Source organism: Nylanderia fulva, unplaced genomic scaffold, assembly GCF_048542155.1.
Source record: "Nylanderia fulva isolate GAGA-0341 unplaced genomic scaffold, ASM4854215v1 Scaffold55, whole genome shotgun sequence".
NCBI lineage: Eukaryota > Metazoa > Arthropoda > Insecta > Hymenoptera > Formicidae > Nylanderia > Nylanderia fulva.
The window spans coordinates 45303-70630 of record NW_028190643.1 but is presented as its reverse complement, the minus strand read 5'-3'; the positions used below and the strand labels follow the sequence as shown (position 1 = coordinate 70630).

Below are 25328 nucleotides of genomic sequence, written 5' to 3'. Positions count from 1 at the left end.
AAATACTTTTTTATTATATTTTAACACATTTCGCAAAAAAATTCATATGATTTTTTTACTTTTAACAACATATATATATAAATATTATAAATTATTCAAAAAATCTCTATATTTTATTTCTTTAAAAAAATGCGTATTAATCATATCAATTAAGTTATGCAATAGTATACATATAAGATACAATATGTGACTGATTGGCAATAAAAATACATACAATAGCTTCAAATTGATTATATTTATAATCGGACATTTATAGTTCCTGTTTTTCTTATTGTCGATTAATAATAGAGACTATCCGATTTATTGCATTTTTAGAATGTTCCTTTTTTCTTTTCTCCCTCTCTCCTATTATATCCATACTCTCTTTTATATTTTGTAAAAAATTGATCTAATAAAAGTAATGTATAATTTACGAAATGTACAATAATATATTCAAATTTGTATGCACAAAAATTAAATGACTAATAATAATATATATATATATATATATATATATATATAATGTGACTGTAATTGCACTAAAGAACAGCAGGGTGCAAAATGATGTTGCAAAGGAATTTAAACGTATATTTGTTGTAAAATTATATCTATAATCATGATTCATCAATATAAGGCTATTTAAATAATAACAAAAATGTATTGTTATATGCTTGTGTTTATAGACAATTCTATAATTGTAACAAACTCGATTTCAAGTAATATTCGCAATTATAACAAATATCTGCTGAAAAACAAATTTTGTAAATGTAAAAGAAAGATAAATTTTGTTGTGTAAATTCTAGATTATCTGAAATAAAATTTAAGTTTACTCTCCTTAAATAGAATGAAATTTTTCATATAAATATGCACATTCTAATATAAATTGCTTTATATAAACTATTAATAATCAATTTATATATATAATATATATAATTACAATAGTAATATATTCTATATATATATATATATGTATATATATATATATAATTTTCTAATAATATTACTCAAAATACAAACACTGATAATACTCAAAATTCGTAAAAATTTATTTATATTATAAAGCAATTAAGTGTAATTAATTATAACTTACAAATAATTAACTACATTAATAATTAATACAAAATATATATATTATTGCCACTGAAAAAGAAATATGGAAACAAAAAATTACAACTACAAAAGAAAACAAAACTGAAAGATCTTGTAAGCACCATTAAATTAACATTTGATTATAATATGTATTAATATGTATAAACTTTTGCACGCAATGGACATATTTCTTAAACTTAAACTATGCCGTTTTTTATTAACTAAGTAAAGTTCATCATCAGTAAAAATTCACTCTTTTAATAAGTATTTAATTCCAAAAGACAAAGAAGAAAAATATATTTTTCTAATTTTTAATCAATATAACTTTAAAACAGAATTTCTGTTATTAATTAATACAAATAGGCACTGTTTTATTTATAAATCTTTAACATTCTTAATTTGTTCATTCTTTAACATTGTTGTCCTTAAAAGCAAAAATTGGAAGCACCTTTATATATAATATTTACAACACGCAGGCATATTACATATTTGAATAAATTTCATAAAGATCATAAAAATTTCATAAATCATTAATTAGCAGGAATAGGAGTATTGCAATTTCCATGCCACAGTTTGGTTTCTGATTGACATTCTGAATAATTAGCAAATATATCCGCATATCCACGATCACGCCACCAGGTACAAAGTTGTCTATTCCAACCGCAATCAACTGTGTGGATAAATTCTGGTCTTTCCATGCCTAGAAGTGTGTAGAAATCTTGATCACCTAAATGGCCCTACAATAAAACAAGTAATTAAGTTCATCAAATAAATTAATAAAATATGTTCTATGATATCTTTCATATAAAATGCAATAAATTTTTTGGCCAAACTTAAATCAATTTTCTTTTTTACAGAAACGTCAGAGTCTTCTATAAGTTTAATATAACTAATTAAAAATATTTTTGAAAATTAAATTTCGGAAAATAATTCGGATAATAAATAAAGCTGTATTCTCTCTATTGTTAGTTTTAAATAAACTTTATAATTTTATAATTGTGTTTAGATATATAAATTTTTAGACTACATAATTTTAATTTTAAACCTAATACATAGATTTATTAAAAAGATTTTTTTAGATAAATAAAATATTACTTTGAAATGATATTTCTCCGTTATTCTGTCCACACTGTCCTTAGTAATAATCTCGTTGTATTCACGTGACTCCCGTAATCTTTCTAAATTAAAAAGCACCATTCCACTATTGTAGCCAGGATATCCGCCTTTATGTCGAGGTTCGCCAAACATTGTCGTCGGATGTTTGGTACGATAGAAGTATAAAACGTGTCGATAAACTGGGGTGAGCTCTGGAGCCAAACCGAACAGAGCCTCCTTTCCAAAATTCTTAAACTCTTCGAATAAATCCTTTACATCTCTCTGAAATTTTGTGTCCGCGTCAAACATTGCGGCGAATCTCTGATGGCTGGGTGCAATCTTGTGCATACCCAACGAGAGAAAGAATAAGGCATCGGAATAATATGTTCCTGGTTTACTACTGAAATGTGGGGACATGACTGACACAATATCCTCTATTTGTGCAGCCAGTTTATGTACATCGTAATAAAATACCTGAAATTATACACAGAAAAGTTATTTATTTATGCAATCATATAAAATATATATTTAAATATATAATATATATTTAAATATATAATACATATTTAATTACAAATAATATTATTTAAATATATATTTTAAAATATTATTTGTAATTTCTATACATCACATATAAAATAAACATTTAAATAAAAAAAAAAACCAAATATTTAGATCTGTCCTATAAACATTATAAATAGAGAAAAAATAACATAAATTTAACATGAAAATTACCTTCATAAACTTTCCAGTTTTAATCATTACATTTTGGATAACAATTTGTGCTATACTTTGACTATTGTCATCGCTTATCACATGGAAAGCAATATTTACAGAGGCCAATTTGAGTAAAGAATTTACAAACAAGTGAAATTTCTGTCTCATGGGTGAGTTTGAGGCAACTTTGGTAAAGATGCACCAAACATTATAATAATTTGTCCAGTTGTGTGGCGGAGTCCTCGCTGTCGAAGACAAATAATTGTCTTGAACAATTTCGATGGAATAATTGGCTACCATCAAGGTGGTTGTAAGATTTGCAAGGCTTGCATTTTGCATTCGCAGACTGGATACAATCCAGCGGCCACCATTTGACGTCTGATAGCAGTAAAGAGCTACCAGAATTAATACAACAATTGTCAGCTTCAATAATAATTTGCGTAGCAAGGGCATTTAACCCGTATTCCTTATTTTCTCAACCTAAAAGAACAAAAACAAGCCTTAATTTATTAAAATTAGGAAAAAAATAAATTCTTAAAATATAAAACAAAAATATAAAATATATAAAATAAAATTATAAAAAAATATAAAAATATATCGGATAAAAATAAATTAGTTATTTTGATTAGTTTTGGTTAATTTAATTTTATCTTAATCACATATAACCTAAACCACTTGGGTTAATTTTCTTCAATAGAGATGGTATTAATTTGATCACAAAATTAGAAAAAAAGTTATTATTTACGTGAACATGATTAAAAGTCGATCTCTTGCTACCGCATTGTCCTACAAATAATATAATTAGAATTTTCCAACAACACAACCAAAATATTTATAATTTACACTTGTTGCTGTACACCATTGTTTTCTTGCGGGATTAACCATAGAATAGGCAACAAGAATAGAAATTCCGCTGCGTTGGATTTACCCCTATCTGCGTTCAATCAATCAGAGCAATCTAGTTTTATTTTCTAGAACTAAGTGACGAACACGTATTTTCAAACAGTTTGAAATTACATGTCCTTGATGCGCGTGTTTCGAGATCGAAATATAACTACGAGTGATTATTAGATTATTAGACAATGAATTCTACGACGACGCGCGCGTCGATGAAAGAAAACGTTTTAGTAAGTAAAACATATGTATAAATATTATACTGAATAATTTGAGATAACAATAAAATTTATTAGATGTTTCTTTCGGGTTCTATGTAAAAAAAGCATTTAATTTATATGTATAGAAAAACTGAAATTCTAAATAATATACAAACAGCCATTTTATAATTTATTGGCAAAAATAATCAAATATATATATATATATATATATATATATATATATATTTAGATTATATTTACATTTAATATAAAAAATTGCATGTAATTTCTAAATTATTTAACACTATATTAATGCAGGTGTATTTTTTGGCATATATATAGCAATTTATGTCTAATATATTGTTAAATATAATTATAATCATTTAAAATAATAAAATTTTTTTGTTATTTTTGTTCTCCGATTTGTGTTATAGTTATTTAGTGATAATTTATAACACATATATATTATTATAACACTTCTATATATATATTTTTGGTCCTTATCCCTAAACATTTATAATAAAGTAATTATATATATATATTTTATAAATTAAACTTCGGCTCGTATACAATTAAAATATGTGATATAATAAAAGGCCAACTTAACGAGCTTATATGCTATTAATTGAAAAATTTTTATTTATTAATTTACGTCATACTATACAAAAGTTACGATAAACGTTTCGACTGTACGACAGTCTTTCTCAATATCTTAATAATATGTTAAAAAATTAATTTAGTCATTTCGACATCATAAATAAATACAACAATTATAAGATTATATGACGAACGCAGTACAAAATTCATGATTGTTGGCATGAGTTAGAGCGTCAGATGCTGTTATATTATGTAACGACATTTTTTGTCAACGAACATAACACCTTTGTTAAAAAATTAATTCTTTTTACTTAACATAATCACAATGTGTACTTTTTTAAAAAACAAATCGATATCTGTCGATTTGTTGTTTAAAAAAGTACACATTGTGATTATTTTAAGTAAAAAGAAATAATTTTTTAACAAAGGTGTTATGTTCGTTGACAAAAAATGTCGTTACATAATATAACAGCATCTGACGCTCTAACTCATGCCAACAATCATGAATTTTGTACTGCGTTCGTCATATAATCTTATAATTGTTGTATTTATTTATGATGTCGAAATGACTAAATTAATTTTTTAACATATTATTAGGATATTGAGAAAGACTGTCGTACAGTCGAAACGTTTATCGTAACTTTTGTATAGTATGACGTAAATTAATAAATAAAAATTTTTCAATTAATAGCATATAAGCTCGTTAAGTTGGCCTTTTATTATATCACATATTTTAAAGTAATTATACATTATTGTTCCACATTAAAATGTTATATGTTTACATATATTAAAATTTATAATTTATTAAAATTTTTATAAAAATAGCAAAGAAAATGAGACAAAAACATTTTATACTTATAAATACAAAGCGCATTATATATTTTATTTATCACAAGATACTTTATAAATATTAATATTATATTATTTAAAAAAAAATATATATATATACATATATACAGGGTGTCCCAATATATGTATTATACACTATTATATAAAAACATTATTGTGTGCGTAAAATTTTTGAATATTTAAATATTTGAATAATTAAATCAGAAACAAAATATGCAAAAATGATCTTTTTTTAAAGATTTATATTATTCCTCAAAATACATAAAATGTATTTAAAAAAACGAAGATGAGATTCTTTATGATTTTACATATACATATATATATATATATATATATATATATATATATATATATATATATAATATATATATATATATATAATCGCGCATACGCGTAAAATTAATGTTCGTGTATGTATGTGTGTTTAAAATATTTACTCTTTATTCTAAAATATTTATCAATAAGTTTTATAAATCGGATAAACGATTTTCATGATAACTTTTATCTTATCTGATTCACTGTTACCTGATGGCCGCGATGGCATAAATCGCTCAAATATTTTATATCAGTTTCTATCAGGATATACTGGAAGACGGTTTATCATATATAATATTTAGTTTTTACAACAAATAACGTAAAAAAACGTCGTTAATAATATTTAAAGTATCAAATTTCGTGTAATTCAATACGATTCTTTACTGTAAACTGTATATTAATGTGGAAAAATATGAATTTGAAGTGAAATATAGTTATAGTGAAATAATATCTTTGCAATTCAAAAAGAATCGAATTATTTCTAAGATTACATTTATTCAATTCTTTGCAAAGCTAGAACTGTGTAATGAAAAAGAAATTATTATTTTGAAAATTTTTTTGTATAATAAAGATTTGGAAAAAAATTATAAAATTTCAAAAATGAAAAACCAATATTAATATATTCGATTAGTCGATAATGTTAATTAATAAATAATGAGTATTTTTTATGAGATTAAATTATTCAAATACATTTGTATAAAAAGCCTTAAATTATGAATACGTGAGAGAGTATTGAAATTCTTATTTTATATATATATATATATATATATATATATATATATATATATATATAAAATGTATGAATATAAGAATTTTTTAACACACTCTCATATATAAAAATTCAAGCATTCTAAATTATGATATAATTTATTTAGAGCACACTAAAAAAATAAACTTAACTAAACCTTTCAACTAAATATATTATTTTGTTAATTAAACATGTAAAGATATTTAAATTAAATATATTGAATCTAACGAAACGTATATTTGACTTAAATACTAATATAATTCAAAAATAGTAATTTAGTTGAAAGGTAGTGAAATGAATAAATTTGTTTTCAGTGTACAAGAAAAAACAATGGTTAAACGACAATTGCCACGTCCAGTAAACTCGAATTTGGAAAATGGTGCTGCATCGAGCTCAAAAAAAGGGATGCGACAAGTACCGAGGATTTTGTCTGCTTCTCTTGGCAGAAAATTGATACGATCTAAGAATCTTTCATCAAGAAAACAAAATATGCGTCATCGCAGGTATGCTTATTAATATTTTATTCTATTAATATATAATTTCTGTAACTCTCATGATACAATCGGGAAGATTATTCTACATAAAAAAATAGATCATCAATGATTTTTCTTTATTTTAAATATGTAATGCAGTTGCATATGTAATTTGTATACATGTGTAATAATTAAAGTCATATTTGTGGAATGTTTTTGCGAATTTTAGCAAAATTAGAGAGTTTAATAAAAAAAAATATAATTTACAAATTTGGCAAAACTATATTTAACGAATTGATAAATATATTTAATAAGCTGTTATTTATATATAATTAATTCATTTAAAATTAACCAAATTTGCAACGATAACATAAATAAATTATACGAGTTATTGCTCTTTTCTCGTGCAACAAATAAATGCATAGTATTAGATCATTATTGTTTATATTAATTTTTATTAATTTATTTCGTAATAGGACAGCTTCGCTCGGAGCTATTGATGAATTACAATGCGTTGTATGCAAGAACAAAGTAAAATCATTCAAAACGATGAAATGTCGTCACACTTTCTGCATGGAATGTTTTAAAAATCGAATTATGATAACGTATAAAGAAGGTAATAAACTTAAAATACTATTTAATTCTTAAGTAAAAAATTATTTTTTCTATCACTCAAAGTCGAATCGTTTGATAGGAATAAAAAACATTTTATTAAAGCTTTATTTTTGATATTTAATTTGATTTCATAAAATAATGCATAAATGTTTATAAGCTTCTTGTAAGTTACATCTTTAATTTATTATTGCTTGAATAATGCACTTGGTTATTTTTATACAATATTAATTTAATTTAATTTAATTTAATTTTATAATTATAGCGTTAAATTATATATCGCGTTACTTCGTTACTAAACTACCACAACTGCATTTTAACTTTTTAATCTTTGAAATTATATTATTAAAGCAATATAATTAAAGTTGAAGTTAGCAAGTGCATAATCAGTGCATCATTAATATAAAAAATTATCATTATCTCTTGCAACGTACATCTCTTTTAATATATATATTTTTCAATGATTTAATTTTTTAAATTAAATAATGTTATATACGTACATATTTATATGTATATATACATGTAGAAATCATTTATAACAATTTTACTGCCAAAAAGTTATTTAATATATACTCATAATTTAATGCACAAAGTCAAAAAGTTACGATATAATTAAAGAGTAATAAAAAATAATTTTATTAATAAAATAATCTCTGCATAAATTCGAATAATATTTCACCCTTTTAAACTTTTGAGCAAACGTCATCTGAAATGTCATTCTTTCTGCATAATTAATATAGCGTATTAATCCACAATTATAAATATAATAATAATAAAAATATTAATTATTATATTAATATTATATATAATATTAATTAATAGCGTATTTATTTTAGATGGCAGCGCTATTTGTCCAGTTTGCAACGTAATAGTAATCGCCAGTGCAACTGATAAGAGAGAATCGAAGAGTTCTGTGAGTTTTGCACCCTTACCGCCAAAAATTCGAGAAAACAAATGTCGTACCTGCGGTGAAATTTGCGAGAATAAGTGCAAGCACTGCAAACGCGTAAGTAATTTAATTTTTGGATATTTGGAAGTTGACACGATTAAAAGTAATTATCTGCATTTTGCAATTAGGAGAATCCTGATTTTATCTTAATTTCTTCTCAATTTTATCTTCAACTTTTCATTTTTCATATTAATTGCAATAAAATTACACTACAATTACAATTATATAAACATATGTATTACTATATATTATTTTATTAATAAATTCTAATTGTAATTATTAGAAAATCTATATTTATTAATTCAAAAGAATAATAAAGAGCTAATAAATATATGAAATATTGTCTATTAGTTTTTCAATTTGCATAAAATATTCTTATTAAGATGTTTCGTATCAATTGCAATAAATTTAAATTACAATTATTTACTACTCTAATTTATTACCAATCAATTCTGCTTGTAATTATTAAACAAGATGTATTTATATAAAGTAACGAGAATAAAGGAAATCCAATAATTATATAAAAAATACATGTCGGAAATTAATAATTGTATAAAATTATCTACTATTAAATTTTCAATATTTTAGTTTATATTTCTATATTCTCACAGAGATTCTGCGAAATCTGCTGGACCAGTCATGTTAATGACTTGAAAGAACAATTAGATAACATCAATGAAGATCTCGAAACATCGGCAATGAGGTTTGAAGATAAAATCAACAATTTCGAGGTAATTATTATTTATATCTGAATAAAAAAATATGTTTAAAAAAAGAGAATCTTACATTTTTTGTTATTAAATCGCTTGCCTACAAATATGATGAGGTTGATCATAATTATTCCTTAGAGTAAAGCAAACGAGATACGAGAGTTCATCAACAGGGACACGGAAAGCAAAATAATGGAGCTTGAAAAAAAGAGAGAAAGTCGAATTAAAAAGATCGAACGTATAGTTGCTACGGGTGAAACGTCAGTGGAGGATATCAGACAAAGGATGCACAAAGCTCACCTGGAGCTGAGAGAACAGAAGGAAATTTCGTACGATGCGCTGCCCGATAATGAGAAAAAGGTAAGATATTTTACAGAATTTTCAATGATATAACATTTATTTTCAATATAAATACATGTGTATTTTAAGCATTACAAAAATACTATTTATCATATAATGCGACAACTATATCTGGACAAGTTGCAAGCTGACGTCATTGATGTTTAATGACGTCAGCTTGCTACTTGGGATGTTTAAAAAAAATTATGTTAAAGAATTTAAATATAAATTTAACGTATAAGACGGGCAACAAGAGCCAAATCGCGGATGACAATGCGTTATCCTAACGAAACTAAATAATTTTCCGTTAGAATTAAATACCGGTGTACAAGGCACCAAATTTTACTTGGACACGGCCAAGATGTTAAAATATGAAATAATCTCATATTTGAGATTTAATTTCAATACCCCCTTTAACCCCCCCACGGAAAATAAATAAATGAATGCAAGAGAAAAATATAGATCCGAAAATCGCTGAATCGGGAATCGAACCCGAGACCTTTCGCTTGCCGGGCGACTGCTCTTCCAGCTGAGCTATTCAGATCCTTTCGATTCTATACTTTTCTCTGTTATATGTATATATTAATGTTGGTAAACAAACGCATTTTTAAGCCAGCGTGTATCAATATAAGAGTTTTAACAAGGCTCTGTAATATAAATATAAATTTAACGTATAAGACGGGCAACAAGAGCCAAATCGCGGATGACAATGCGTTATCCTAACGAAACTAAATAATTTTCCGTTAGAATTAAATACCGGTGCACAAGGCACCAAATTTTACTTGGACACGGCCAAGATTTTAAAATATAAAATAATCTCATATTTGAGATTTAATTTCAATACCCCCAATACGGAAAATTATTTAGTTTCGTTAGGATAACGCATTGTCATCCGCGATTTGGCTCTTGTTGCCCGTCTTATACGTTAAATTTATATTTATATTACAGAGCCTTGTTAAAACTCTTATAAAGAATTTAAATTATGAAATACAAACATTTTTTTTACTCTTTTATTATGCATTATATTTTTATTTAATAGAAATTTCAAAGCACTTAATTTAATTTTAAGCGTTTAATTAATTTATGACTTATATTTGAGTAATTAAATTATATTGAGAATTAAAAAAGAATGAAAAAACCACGCAAACAAATTTGATAAGTTCTTTGGCGTATATTGTGTATTAATTTTGCTTGGCATATAATAAAATAGAAAATCATGAAATTATATGTCGAATATAAATCCGTACACACACGTTTTCAAATAACTTTCTTCAAAGATAAAGAATTTTTTTGCATTTCTGATACTATGTGTGTCCGGTCTTTCCTCTGGTTATAAAATCTGGATCAGTGCTGTACCTGTCTTGTGCAGGATGCCTCATAGTATTGATTACTTGAGAGGAGGAAGGTATGTTGAAGGAGGGGGAATATAGTTGGCGAATATATGGCCGAGGCGAAAGAATCGGTGGCAGGGCTGGTCTGAATTTTCATCATTTTTCGCAAAATAAGATATAGACGAAAAGCAAACTCGAAACGAAAAATCGTAAAAATTTGATCGCCGAAGAAATATTGCAATATTAATATTCCGCCAAATATCGAATAAAAGCAAATTTATATTTAAATATGTATAAAAATATAAAATATAATATAAGCAAAAGGGTGCATTGTAAAAAATATTTCCAATTATTTTCATCGAATTTTTAACATATAATAAAAAAATGGAAATTTAAAAAATATATTGGTTAATTTTTAATATAATTTAATTTTCTGTTTTTTTCTAATTTTAATTCTGAAAGGGAAAAAGAATCGGCGTAACATTAATAGTATTAATATAAAATTCGGCAATTAAATTAAAAAAATATCTAACCTTTTAGATTTTTATAATGAAACTTTACACGTTTTGAAGACTTTATTTTCAAAAAGAAATTCTATTTAAAATTTAATTGTCAAAATTTAAAATCCAACTTCGCCTATATACAATATATTTTTACTTTGTCGGCTAATTTTTCAGTAAAAAATCGTCATCTCGTATTTCTGAGAAAGAGAAAGCACATTTATTTATTATAAATAATTATAAAAAAAAAATAAATAAATAAATAAAACGCTATATGTAAAAGACTCGGACTTGGAGGATCAACGTCGGAGTCTGAGAAGCAGATAAATGTTATAGAGAACTCTCCGGGGAGTGATTTAAAATGTTAAAAAATCGCATTTGTATGCAAAAGAATGCCGGCATTAAATCGAGTAAAAGAGAGAAAAAGGAAAGAAAAGGAGGGAAAAAAAAACTGGCGCGGTAACGACGAGAAATGCGCTGCGAAAGCCGGGAAAGAGATAGAGGGATGGGGATGAGAGAGGGTTTGTGAACCGATAGAACCTAACCCGGGATAGCAGGAGAATAATGGTTTGGTGTATAAGGCACGAGCAACGAACGTCTGCTACTGACAGCCCATTACCACTGTATAAACGCAGACACGGTGGTCTGGTACGATGGTGAAGGCTTTTCCGAATCCTGTCTCTTTCTCCGCAACGTGGCTTTCCTCCTCCGCCTCCTTCCTTTTCCTCCTCTTCATCTGTTCCCATCCCTCTCTTTTTCTCTCTCGTCGTTTCTTCTTCAGCCTTCACCCCATCATCCCCAGGATATCGAAAATCTTCATCCCCGCGAAGAAGTAAACCAAATAATAAGATACACTCGCGACATTCTGGCACAAAAATACAGAATTTTAGATATTTTTGTTAAATATTTATTTATCGACATAGTGTTGTGCTTAGATGATGAACAAAAATTGTATAGGGCTAATAATATTAGGGTGGCTATATAAATTGTTAAGACCATGTCAAATTTATTTGAGATTTTTTAAATGAAAATCCCTATTTTTGGTTGCACATTCTTGTAGTTTATCTCGAGAGCTTTTTCAAACACTATAATAAAGTATTTTTTCATTCAGTGCTTTTCGAATTATAATGCTTGAAGTTAACAATATTTTGACATAAAATAGAAAATATCTTGCTAATAATAAATATTTATTTTCGTTAATCTCATCTTAAACTTTTATGCATAAAATAATTAGACGAATTAATTGGTGTAAAGAAAACGCATAGTCAAATTTGACATGGTCTTAAAAATTTATAGTCAATTTATAATCAATTTATAGTCACCCTAATATTTAGCTCTACAATTTTTGTTCGAATCATTTTTTTTTTCAAAGGACTTTGTTTTCGAGCTTAATATATACAATACAAAATTTATTACATGTTAATTTTACTAATTAATTAAATTTTTGATATTTATATTTAAGCTTATTTAGGCGTTCCTAAAAATTCATCCTCCAACACAAGTTAATTTTGTTCGTATCGCGTTGAATATCGTCCATATAAGAAAGGGGTTGTTTTTTTCGTCTTGCTTAGCGAGAAAAGATTCTGCAGATACACTCACATGGACAAAATAGGATCCATCCCGAATCAATTCACAGTGTATATTCAATCTTCTCTCTCTCTCTCTCTCTCTCTCTCTCTCTCCCTTTCTTTCTCTCTCTCTTACCCTCCCCATTTTCCTCCTCATCCTCTCTCTCCCTCTAGGGTAGCTTTTTCGGAGTCGGTTCGTAGCCACGCCCGACACCCTCGTCAGGCCACGCCCGTGCTCACATACACAGAGATAAAACACACCGTACATATACGTGTATACACATAGCCCAGAGGCACTGCAGAACCCAAGAGCTAATAATTCACGTCATAAGCACACCCTACCATAAAGAGTCAGCTACAGGCATCGGGCGGTATATTCCATAACAGAGCGACATAAACGCTATCCAGTTGCAGTTACTGTTAATTACCGATCATCTTTTATAATTTATTGCCGCGCCTGTTAGCACGAAATTTAACCTGCGCTTGGAAAATTCGCCCGATGACTGACTAGCCCTGACAATTATGTAACGCGCCGCCGAATCATTCGCGATGATTCGTCCGCCGCGACAGGACGAACAGCGAGTGATGCAGTGATTTTCCGTACTTCATTAATGGGATCCCAGCAAACACCGATATATAATTGTTACATTGCTATAATAAAACGGAATATAACAGGCAATATAAAATGTACGTTACATGTAACATCCATGTTAGTTGTAATTTCCCACTTATAGATGTAACATTTTAATATAACATATATTACATTGTAGTTATATTGTAATTATATATCAAATAGCATATTGATGTATTGATAAGTTAGTGCTATCTTGGGATATAATGACAATATAACTACAATGTAATATATGTAATATTAAAAATGTTACATCTATGAGTGGGAAATTACAACTAACATATACGTTACATGTAACATGCTTAAGTATATAACATTTATATATTGTGTTTGCTGGGATATAATTATAGAGATAAAGGAGAGAATCGGAATTTGAAAATAAATCTTCGAGCTACAGTTATTTTGGAAGGATGTTAGCAGGGTTGAGTAATAACTCGTTAATTAGTTAAAAAGTTCGTAACTTTTAACTTATCTCATACAGCACAGATCATTGCAATTATATTGCAGCAATGTTCCAATCTTGAAAGTTACAATGTAACATTGTAGAGACATTACAGAAACATGCAAATGTAATATTTCATGAAAATGTTGCAGCAATATTTCAGAAAGATTATAAAAATATTTAATAATTGCTAGTTCCTTTATCTACCGTTATGCGGCGCGCGATTCTCTATCTATCCCGTACTTTTTTAGTTAGAATTACATAAAAATTGATGAAATTAACTTAGCTCTAAGATTAAAAGTATGCATACCTGCATCTTTACATCAGTTTAATTTTTTGGACTTGATCCCAAAACATGGATTCAGATATTAAATTACATATTGAACCAATTCCTCAGAAATCAGACAGATAAATATTCGATGAATTCAAATGAATGAAAATCTGTTCACTGTACTTTACATACTCATTTTAAAAACAAAATTTTTAATTTTATGAAGTAAATTATTAAGTTTGCAACTATTTACTATTCATTATTAGAAAAATTACATTACAATGTTACTTTAATGTTTCATTGCAATATTATAAAAAACGACCATCTAGTCGTTGCAGCAATCTTGCAGCAATGGTGCAGCAATCTTGCTACAATATTTTGCAACCAATATGCAATATTGCGATGTTTCAATGTAAGGTCTATCCAATGTTTTTGCAATCTTTCGGTGCTGTATGGGTTCGAGCTAGTTAATTTCACGAACCTTTAAGTAATTCTAACTAAAATTTAAGTACGGAATAGATAGAGGATCGCGCGCCGCGTAGCGGTAGATAAAGGAACTGTAGCGATTATTGAATAATATTTTTATAATCTTTCTGGAATGTTACTGCAACATTCTCGTTACATTGTAACTTGCAAGATTGGAACATTGCTGCAATGTAAATGCAATGTGATCTGTGCTGTATGGGCCAATCCTGCATTTTGATTACAACTGATACAAAGAAAAATAGTACGACACCAATGTTTTCGTGAACTGATAACGTTTCTAATGCAATGGAAAATCAGCGGGATCGGTCATGGTTAGTTACAGAGCATACGATATGTCCCTTTCACTTTGCGAGATCGGGCCGCCCCGAATTGCTGGTGGCCGGTAGTTGGCCCCTAAAATTAGCCACAGTGACATATTGAAGAGCGCGTGTCGAACCCCCTAAGACACGGTCCTCTTTTCTCCCTTTGCTCCCCCTTCGCCCTTAAAACGCACAAAGCCATCGTCCTGGGAAAATCAACTGACGCGTAACTAAACGGTGTATCATTAATTCCAAACGTGTATGTTTATATCGCGCTGGTTAAAGAGCACGTGGGGGTGGGAGGGATTCTGTGACTGCATTCAGGGGGTGGTGGTCCCCGGATTTTCAAACTGGCTCATTTATGCAATTGGGAGTCGCTAAAAAGCGGTGTCGATGCACAAATTATTCATTATATAAACAAAAATCATATGTATAGCATCGAAAACAAGTTCGGTACACGCATTTCCATAAATTTCAGTTTAGTAATATCGTATAATTATTTAACATCATGTTTCCCCCTTTTCTGAATCCTTGTTTGCTATTTTACGCAATAATTGAATATAATTTGTGGATCATTATCAGTTTTATTAAACAATATAAAGATTATTAATTTTATCGTTATTTAATTGCATTATTTATTTTTTTTAAGTCAGGAAGTTTAATCTTGTCTTTGAAAATATTAGAAATTTTAATTAATCATTACTAATTAGTATCTTTAAAATTATATATGTGATAAAGAAATATATGAAATTTATATTTAAATCAATAATTAAATAATTTATTTTTAAATCAATTTGTAATAACTTCTTGGACTACGAAGGATAGATGTAATAAAAATTTCAATCACAGCAAAAACATATTGTCAGCAAATAAGAATATGGAAAATTAAAGATCCAATAACTAGTATTGATTAATAGTCGCGGGCCAATCATTCTATATGATAACACACTTCAAAAACAATTATCGAAAAATTAAACGAATTGAAATATGAGATCTTACAGCATTTCTTTATATTCACCAGACTTGTCTTCAATTGATTTTTATTTTCTCGGACATTTACATAATTAAAAAATAAATATTTCAAAATAAAGTTTCGATAAAAAAATATATATTTAACTTATCAATAAAAAAATTGGCAAAAGTATATTAAAGCTAATAATATTTTGATTAAATAAAATGTCTTTTAAATAATTATAACTCTTCCATTTTTGTTGGAAAAATTCGACACATGCACACACACGTTTAATATGCACTAATTTATAATATAATATATGTATATGTCATTATCATTGCATGTAATTATATAAATTATAATAAGAGAGAATTTATTAACGCATATTATAATTATTTGTTTATTATTTTATGCAGGATTGTTCGATCGATGTAATTATTTTCGAATACGCGATTCATGAAAACTCTCTTAAATGTATCGTTTTTCATCATTGCGTTTTCCTTCTAATTTTTCTCATCTCACTAGAGATAGTTCGTTCAGTTCACGATTACATTGTTGTTCACTCTTGCAGAGAAAATACCGCATTGTCGGACAGAGATGTCGATTCTTGGGTAACCATTTTATCGGCATACGTTATGTCCCTGTCTACCTGATTGGCGTACCTACGTGTCGGAGAAAAACGATAACAAAGGCGCTTTGCACCCGCACTTTGAAGTTAACGTAGAAATATTTTAAACGATTTTTTCTTCTCGAGACAAATGCATGTAGCATGAAAATAAATGCCACCAAAATCTGTATCAAATAAAAACTGAAACATGCGTGTTTTGTTGCAGCTAATAAAAATTCTCAAAAATAATAAATTGAAAAGGCGTCGAGATACAAAATGAGATATAAAGATAACAAAAGCCAGGCGCAGATATTAGACGCAACAAAATTTTCTTATATAGATTTTTAAATATTTTTTGTTATAAAAAAACGCGTACAATATTGTATGTGTAGCTATCTCTGAAGTGACACAACTTGTCAGATTTTGTTATGTAATATTTTTTCAATATCATCACAATCTCTCATCATTTAATCAGTATGCGTTTAATTTTTTTAACTTATATTTTTCAATTATTTTATATTTATATCAGTTGTTTTAAATAACAACTGATATATAAAAATTTTTAATTAATTTATAAACTATTCGATTGATAGAATCGCCTCAAAGATTTCAAGATTACCGCGATTTTTTCGCGAAATAAATGAAAATATATTGCCAATATTGCAATACAATATTTGTAATCGGTAGTTCCTTATAATTTACCGCTATGTGACGCGCAACAAGATATCTATCTCGTATTCAAGTTTAGTCATAAAAATCATAAAGCGTTAGTCAAAGTGGCTATATTATTTATTAATCTGCATGGTCTATTCTTTATATAGCGGTCAATTTTGAAACACGGCCTTTATAGTTATTAAACTGGTTGCTGATTGCACTAGTTCTGAATTTATCTTTTTTTATTAATCCAAAATTTGAATACGATATTAGTTCAATATAAGAAATTAATATATAGCCAATAAAAAGTTGCATATTTATTGTTTGCCAATATTGTTTAAAAATGAAATTAATTTATTGGAATATTAGAAAACAATATTAGCTAAAAAAGAAAGAGCGTACACTTTACAATATTGGACCAATATAGAAAATTAGTTCGTACCCAATATTAAAAATTGGATATTTATTGTTTACCAATATTGCCCCAATATTGGCAGTATATAGTATTTTATAAATAACCAATATTACCTTCGCATTGAGAAATATTGGGTTAAGAAATTCCCAATATTGCCAATTTTGGCCAATCGCAGTAAATTTTGTGTCTATTCGCAAGCAGAAAATTATAATTACTCCAATACTTTGTTGCCGTCACTTTAGCTTGCATTATCTTGTGTTTTACTGAATTTTTTATAATGACGACGAAAAAGCACTTACCTGACGAGATATTAGAGATTATTCTCAGCCAACGTAATATCACAACTGAGTATGTAATTAGCTTAGTGTATAACCAATGTATATTGTGTTACTAGAGGGTTATTAGGACACATAATGCGATTGTGCTACTAGGGAAGATTAAAAATGCCAACGACACAGAAAGCATGTGGAAAAATAGTTTTCGCTCACTTATGTGTCTCCCAATTTTTATGAAGACGCTACGAATCGATTCCGTAAAAATTCCTCGTCAGATATTATTGGGGTTCGCGAGTCGTCGCAACCTCGGAGGTCCATCGCCGACGCAAACAGGCTTTAGGCCACCAAGCCTATTTGGTACACGTGTCCTCGCACATCTGAATCGTGGCGATCCTCATGACGATGAAGCGGGCTGGGCAAGCAAGGGAGAAAACAGGGCGGCCGGGATAAGTACAAAGGGCCCGCACGCTTCGCCACGTGACTGCCAGTGGTACCGACTTTGGGGTACCGTAAGTGCCAGAAAGCACAAAGCTTCACCTTTCTCTCGCTCTCTATCTTCCTTCCTCTCTCTCTCTCTCTCTCTCTCTCTCTCTCCTTTCATCCCTCTTTATGCCGGCGATTGGCCGCAATTTAGCGACGCGTCGTTGCACCCTGTGCGGGATTTGCGGCGGAGAACGTCAACTGCATTGCTCTGCATATTTCATTTTTGCTCGCTGGCCAATTTATCAGCAAGGAAGTGCATAGAAGAAATGCTCGTCAATTTTGTAGCCTTATTCAAACTCGGACAATCCAGGTCATTTCGCAATATATACAAAAATAGGTCCCAAAATGTGTACATATATGTATGTAGGAAACGTTATTTTAATTAAAAAGAAATTTAATTAATTAATAAAAATAAATTTATAATACAAAAATTATAATAAAATCGAGTTATATTAATAGTTTTCTAATTATTTCTCTGCATATAATTATTGTACGCGTAATATAATGATATAAGATTATAAGATATATTTACTTGAATTGTAATTTATTATTACGTCGCAATTCTATTTATTTTAATTACATATATGAACTATATAACATTTTTAAAAAATGGCATACATACAATTTTTTATTATTTTAATTTGATATCTTTATATATAAGCACCGTCTGTCTGTATGTATGTACGCGAACTACTTCCGCATTTGTGGACCGATTTTCGTGAAACTGGTACCAAAATGTTGCAAATTTTTCGGGGGTGGCTGCTGTGGGTTTTTTTTTTTAATTTTTTAATTTTTTTTTTCTCAGAGGAGGGTATGTTTCTTTTTTTGCAATATTTCTGAACACATGGTATCAAAATGTTGCAAATTGTTTGGAGATAGCGACGATGCGGTTTTTTCAAGTGTTACACCCCCACCCACGCACCCACTCACGCATTCACCCACACGCATGCGCATTTATGGACCAATTTTCACGAAATTAGTACCAAAATGTTGTAAATTTTTCTGAGAAAACTGCTGTTTTATTTTTTTAAGTTTACGCCTCCACCCATACACCCACCCACGCAAATGTATATTTATGAACCGATTTTTTTTTAAATTGGTACCAAAATGTTGCAAATTTTTTGGAGATGGCGACGATGCGGTTTTTTCAAGTGTTACATCTCAACCCACGCACCCGCCCACGCATTCACACAAATGCATGCGCATTTATGGACCAATTTTTACAAAATTGATACCAAAATGTTGCAACTTTTCTGAGAAAACTGCTGTTTTATTTTTTTAAGTTTACGCCTCCACCCACGCACCCACTTACGCAATCGCATATTTATGAACCGATTTTTTTTAAATTGGTACCAAAATGTTGCAAATTTTGTGGAGATGGTGACGATGTGGTTTTTTCAAGTGTTACACCTCCACCTACGCATTCACACATTTATTCACAGATTTTTTCGAAATTTGTACTCAAACTTTGTCGGGGATGGCTACTATGATTTTAACAAATTTTTATCATCCTATTTATCCACCCATGCACCCATGTGCATACGCATTTATTGACTTGGTCACACCACTTCTTTATTTCTAACGATGTATTTTATTCCAATATTCTTACGTTGATAGATGGGATATCCATTTACATTAGCATTAGTTTTATCACAAAATTCTTTTGGAAAACCTTTTGAACATTTTCCACCGTCCCCAGTGCAAGGATAATTTGAAAAATAATATAATTTATGTAGAAGTTATAACAGGTCCTGCTCGAGGACAAATTGTCATGATTCCGAGGATAGATTTAATTACAAATGATTAGGAATTGCCATTTAAGTTTAAACGAAGACAGTTTCCTATTCGAGTGTCATTTGCTATGACAATAAATAAATCACAAGGACAAAGTTTAGAAAAAATTGGAATTTATTTGCCACATCCTGTATTTGCTCATGGTCAATTTTATGTGGCATTTTCTAGAGCAACAAAAAGAGAAAGTGTAAAAATTAAGATTGATGAATGTAGCAATCAAGGACATTTAATTGAAGAAAGTGAAAAATGTTTTACAAAAAATGTAATATACAGGGAAATTTTGTAAATTGAAGAATTATGATATTGTATGAGAGCTAATAATAGCGTGTTAGCGGTGGGTACATTAGAAATAAAAAAAAATTGAGTAAAATGTAAAAAAGGATATAATAATTAAGTAATAAAAAAAATATTTAAAGTATATATTAACCAAAATAAATGTTTAAATTTTTTTGTGGATGACTACTATGTTATCTATTTCTTTCTCCCAGATATTTTATACACAACATTTTGACAGACAACAAATGTGGAAGTAGTTCGCGGTAATACAAAAAAGAATTAATTTGTTGTGTTAAAACGGATTTAATATAGGCTATATGAGGACCGCGCGAAGCGCGGTCCGAATAGAAAGGCTTTGAGGACCGCGCGAAGCGCGATCCGAAAAGCTAGTATATGTATAAAGAATGAGAGTTTTTAATTTAATATTTACATTAAATTAGAATAATTTTATTTTTATAATCTTAATTAATATCGGCTAAATTATTTTATTAAAAATCAACGATGGTGTAATTAATTTTGCTTTATTCTTTTTCAATCTTGATCAAATTCTTTACTCATTAATTATATTTTAATTATCGAATATTCTCTCTCTCTCACTCTTTCACTTTAAATGCAAATATGACACAAAATTATTACTTAATATTAATCTGTGTGATTAAGTTTCATGTTAATTTTATCCATTTTTAGTATACTTTAAATTAAATTGTATTTGTTTCAGGTGGACGCATTTATAGATTTACAGCAAAAAGCTGCAGAAGTTATGGCAGCAATTACTATTTGGGAATCGGAATTGAATAATATAGAAAGAGGATTTAAGGAAGTTAATAAAAAGGAAAAATCGGTTGTCAAAAAAAATGTTGGTCCTCTGTACAAGTAAACAAACATTTTTTATTTAATATCAATTTTTAAATATATTATTTCTGTAGTCTATAGATTCTTTATTATAATATAATTTTATATATTATGATTATATATTATAACTATAATATAATTACAAAAAGTTTAATATTAAAATAAATTCTGTGAACTATAAACATTACATGATTAAATATAGAAATATAGAAATATTAATATTATATAAAAATATTAAATATAGAAATATCAAAAAACATTGAGAGATTCAATAAAATACAATTTAATAATAATTTAATATTATTTTGTTAAGTATTGCAAAAAATGCATGAATAGAAATTTGTTTATAATTTAAGTGAATATTATTTTGCGAAGTCTCGTGAAAAATGCATAACTTAAAAAATATTCAAATAATTTCTATATTAAATTATATTCTTACTTTAATTATAATTATATTATAAGCACGGTGTTATAAAATAAAAATAAAAACGTGACACACAGGCGGAGAACATTCACATCCACAATTATCGCGAATCGTGACGTGGTGCAGCGGCCGTCGGCTCTCGCCGTTGATTCCTGGAGGGATAACATTATCACGACCTGTCCGGGATCAGGACAGGTTGTCATTCTAAACAGCAAGTACAAAGTTGTGCGGAGGATTCGTCACCGAGAGATGATGGCGCCTCAAGGACTCGCTTTCCTGCAAGAACATGATGAGATATACGTGACAGGTTTTGACATTTAATATTTAAATAAGAAGAGAGAGAGAGATATTTTGTAGCACAAAAATGACAAATATCAAAATTGTAATATAAACTATTCTTACTATAGATATTCTGATTTTATTTGGTATATTTGGAAACTCCATTAAATCATTTCAAATTCTTTTTCTGATAGACATTATTTTACGGAAATTAGAGAATAAAATTACACTAAAATAGAGTATTGAATCACATACTAAAATCTCTCATAATTAAAACTTTTTTTTACATTTTGTTGTAGTTTTATTACAATTTCAATAAAAATTCAGGAAAGTTTATTATACAGGTACACGAACTAATTTTTAGTAAATGTTATTTAAGTAATTTTATTTATAGTAAAGTAAGTTTGTGAGAAATTTTATGAAACTAATATTATATAATTCATTATATATTTAAATTAACATTTATAAATAGATATTATACTTTCATTGAGTTTTACATTTTAAATATCAATTTTTCAAGCAATGCAAAACTGGACGTTTGATTTTAGTTACAAGATATACAGCAAATAATCTTTGAGGGGGAATTCATTAAAATTATCACTTAATTTCCCCATTCACCCTACCTTGTCAATAAAGTTAATATTAATTATTGCACAGGAAGCTAATGAAATGAAGTAATGAATTTTATCGGCTTATTTATCCATTTATCAATACTACTAATTTAATATCAATTTAACAGACAAATGGAAGCACTGCATATTCGTGTTCGATCACAAGGGCGAGCTCGTTCGTCGGATATGCAAGAAGGGCCACGGCGAGTCGGAGCTGCTTTCGCCGGAAGGGCTCGCGTTTCATCCGGAACGAGACGTGCTTTACGTCGCCGATACCGGAAACAATCGCGTCCAGGTCCTCGAGAGTAGCGGCGCTTATCTCGACAGCATCGGACCCAAGGGTAAACACGCGAAGGGCACCGTCAGATTCCGAAAAACCGGCCCGACGGCGAGCCAGCTCAATCAGCCGACCGACGTGGCCGTCACGATAACGCGTGTCGTCGTCGCCGATTCCGGTAATCATAGCGTGAAGGTAAAATGTGCATCCCATACAGCACCGAAAGATTGCAGAAACATTGCATAGATCTTACATTGAAACATTGCAATATTGCGCATATTGGTTGCAAAATATTGCCGCAAGATTGCTGCAACGACTAGATAGCCGCTTTTTGTAATATTGCGATGAAACATTACAATAAACATTTTGTAATGTAATTTTTATAATAATCCCAGCAAACACCGATATATAATTGTTACATTGCTATAATAAAACGGAATATAACAGGTAATATAACGTGTACGTTACATGTAACATCCATGTTAGTTGTAATTTGCCACTCATAGATGTAACATTTTAATATAACATATATTACATTGTAGATATATTGTAATTATATACCAAATAGCACATTGATGTATTGATAAGTCAGTGCTATCTTGGGATATAATCACAATATAACTACAATGTAATATATGTAATATTAAAAATGTTACATCTATGAGTGGGAAATTACAACTAACATTCGATTATTATAATCACAAATATATTAATATAAAAATAAATAAATATTGTATAGCAAATAAAATATTAATTTTTTATGCAAAATATAGATATTTGATCATGAAGGACAAATTCTTCAAACAATCGGCGGCGCCGGTGCAGCAAAGGGTTTGTTTAGGTTAATATAAGATTACTACTTTACTAATTAAAGAGGTATCTTTGTAAATAATAATAAATTACTCTTAATTATCATAGATCACCCGAGGTGTTGAGAATCGACAAGAAAGAAAATATCATCGTCGGTGATGCTGGAAATGGAAGAGTGCAGATTTTTTCTCCAAAAGGTGAATTTGTAAAGATGCTAGGCGACAAAAAGACTCAAGAACATAAGTTTGGATGGGTGTCTGGTATATTTATTACAAATAATTACGATATTTTAGTCTCTGATAGCAAAAATAACATTATATATTTATTTTAATATCGTACTGTCTTTAATTCTTTAATCCTTAAATCCTTTATCTTTCAACTGTGGATTCTTTTGCCTTCATTTTAATTTTAACCTGGATCTTTTTTTTCAAAAATATTAAAGTATCTTTAATTTTAGAATCTTTTCGTTAAATTAATAGAAAGATTGAAAAGACTGCAAAAAAAAGTTTTTTGAAGATTAAAAGAAACTAATATCTCGTAAACTTTTCAATTTTTTGCCATCCTACCTTTATGACTTTTTTACACCGAATATTGCGAGAAATCGATTTGTATAAAAAAATTGGAATGGTTCTATTAAAAAAAAAAAAAAAATTGATTGATCTTCATGTGAGCTTGAAAAATGACCTTAGTAAACATTGGAAAAATCTAATAAATAATGACTTTCTTTATCACTTTAGTTTTTCACTGAAGAAAAATTAATTAGGAAATGGCAAAAAATTCAAATTAAAAAAAAATACATTTAATGAGGGATGTACTAAAAACATGTAAATAATACAATTATATTCTTTTGGTTAATTAAATCAAATAAGTTTTATTTCAATAAAATATTTCAATAAATCTGAAAGAATCATATTTCGGTAAAATTAAGTATTTAATTTCTAAAAATCAAATTACAGATATTTTTTGAAAGATATAGTATAACGATCTAATAACATTAATTTCTTACAGTTAATAAATTTTGTACTGAACAAAATAGAAGTAAAGAGTTAAGAAGCTATTAAAGTCAATTTTTTATTTCGAGGATTATTCACATTAAAAAAAAAAATCAATTGTTGCTAATACATTTTTTATGAATTAATAAATGTCTTCTCGCACTTACGTAGAATCTAGCCGCTGATTTTCGAAAAAATCTACCTGGTGGTTCAAGGGGTATAGCCAAGTGTTTATTTTTCCCAAACCGCGTTTCGAATCCGCGGATCAAACAGACGTTTGACCAATAAATAATTTCGCAAACAAATTGATCCCCAGAGACTATAAACAGATACTTAGAGGCACGCGCTCTCGCGAGCCGGCGAATTAAATGTCTCGGCAGGAGCGCGAGTCCAGATTGAACTGTCGGACAACAGGAAGCCGTTCGACAGCTCCAGACCCCTACTGTGAGAACCGAAGTGGGCCCCGCGGCGTGAAATCTCTATTATTCCGAGGGGGTCGAAGCGATTCGAGCGCGTTCAGAGCTGCTCGGCGG

General features: G+C 28.7%; 2 protein-coding genes across 8 annotated transcripts; one reads left to right on the top strand and one right to left on the bottom strand.

The window, feature by feature from the left end:
• Positions 1-1348: 1348 nt before the first annotated feature.
• Xxylt (Xyloside xylosyltransferase) lies at positions 1349-3775 on the bottom strand. Of its 2 annotated transcripts, none has more exons than XM_029307261.2 (4): positions 3626-3775; positions 2899-3360; positions 2164-2637; positions 1349-1805 (listed from the first exon to the last, which is right to left on the bottom strand). In XM_029307261.2, exons 2-4 carry the CDS (start codon positions 3331-3333, stop codon positions 1599-1601), a joined length of 1116 nt encoding a protein of 371 aa, XP_029163094.1. In that variant the 5' UTR covers positions 3334-3360; positions 3626-3775; the 3' UTR covers positions 1349-1598. The 2 variants fall into 2 exon arrangements, with proteins under 2 accessions (XP_029163094.1, XP_029163104.1); XM_029307271.2 differs by lacking the exon at positions 3626-3775 and adding an exon at positions 3547-3604.
• A 2183-nt stretch (positions 3776-5958) lies between these two features.
• Positions 5959-24138, top strand: LOC114934584 (uncharacterized). Of its 6 annotated transcripts, none has more exons than XM_085487416.1 (11): positions 5959-6015; positions 6798-6986; positions 7433-7572; positions 8405-8574; positions 9129-9248; positions 9366-9587; positions 21269-21423; positions 21904-22133; positions 22845-23188; positions 23767-23834; positions 23912-24138. In XM_085487416.1, exons 2-11 carry the CDS (start codon positions 6814-6816, stop codon positions 24132-24134), a joined length of 1845 nt encoding a protein of 614 aa, XP_085343542.1. In that variant the 5' UTR covers positions 5959-6015; positions 6798-6813; the 3' UTR covers positions 24135-24138. The 6 variants fall into 6 exon arrangements, 5 of the variants coding, with proteins under 5 accessions (XP_085343542.1, XP_085343541.1, XP_085343543.1 ...); XM_085487415.1 differs by having other exon boundaries at positions 5984-6054; XM_085487417.1 differs by lacking the exon at positions 5959-6015 and adding an exon at positions 6042-6083.
• Positions 24139-25328: the final 1190 nt, after the last annotated feature.

Coding starts and splice junctions, on each gene's coding strand:
- Xxylt (XM_029307261.2), bottom strand. CDS start 3,333: ATGCCCTTGCTACGCAAATTATTATTGAAGCTGACAATTGTTGTATTA. Junction 2,638..2,898: donor AAACTGGAAAGTTTATGAAG/GTAATTTTCATG, acceptor GTATAATTTCAG/GTATTTTATTACGATGTACA. Junction 1,806..2,163: donor CGGAGAAATATCATTTCAAA/GTAATATTTTAT, acceptor GTTTTATTGTAG/GGCCATTTAGGTGATCAAGA.
- LOC114934584 (XM_085487414.1), top strand. CDS start 6,778: ATGAATAAATTTGTTTTCAGTGTACAAGAAAAAACAATGGTTAAACGA. Junction 8,575..9,128: donor AGTGCAAGCACTGCAAACGC/GTAAGTAATTTA, acceptor ATATTCTCACAG/AGATTCTGCGAAATCTGCTG. Junction 23,835..23,911: donor GCAGCAAAGGGTTTGTTTAG/GTTAATATAAGA, acceptor TAATTATCATAG/ATCACCCGAGGTGTTGAGAA.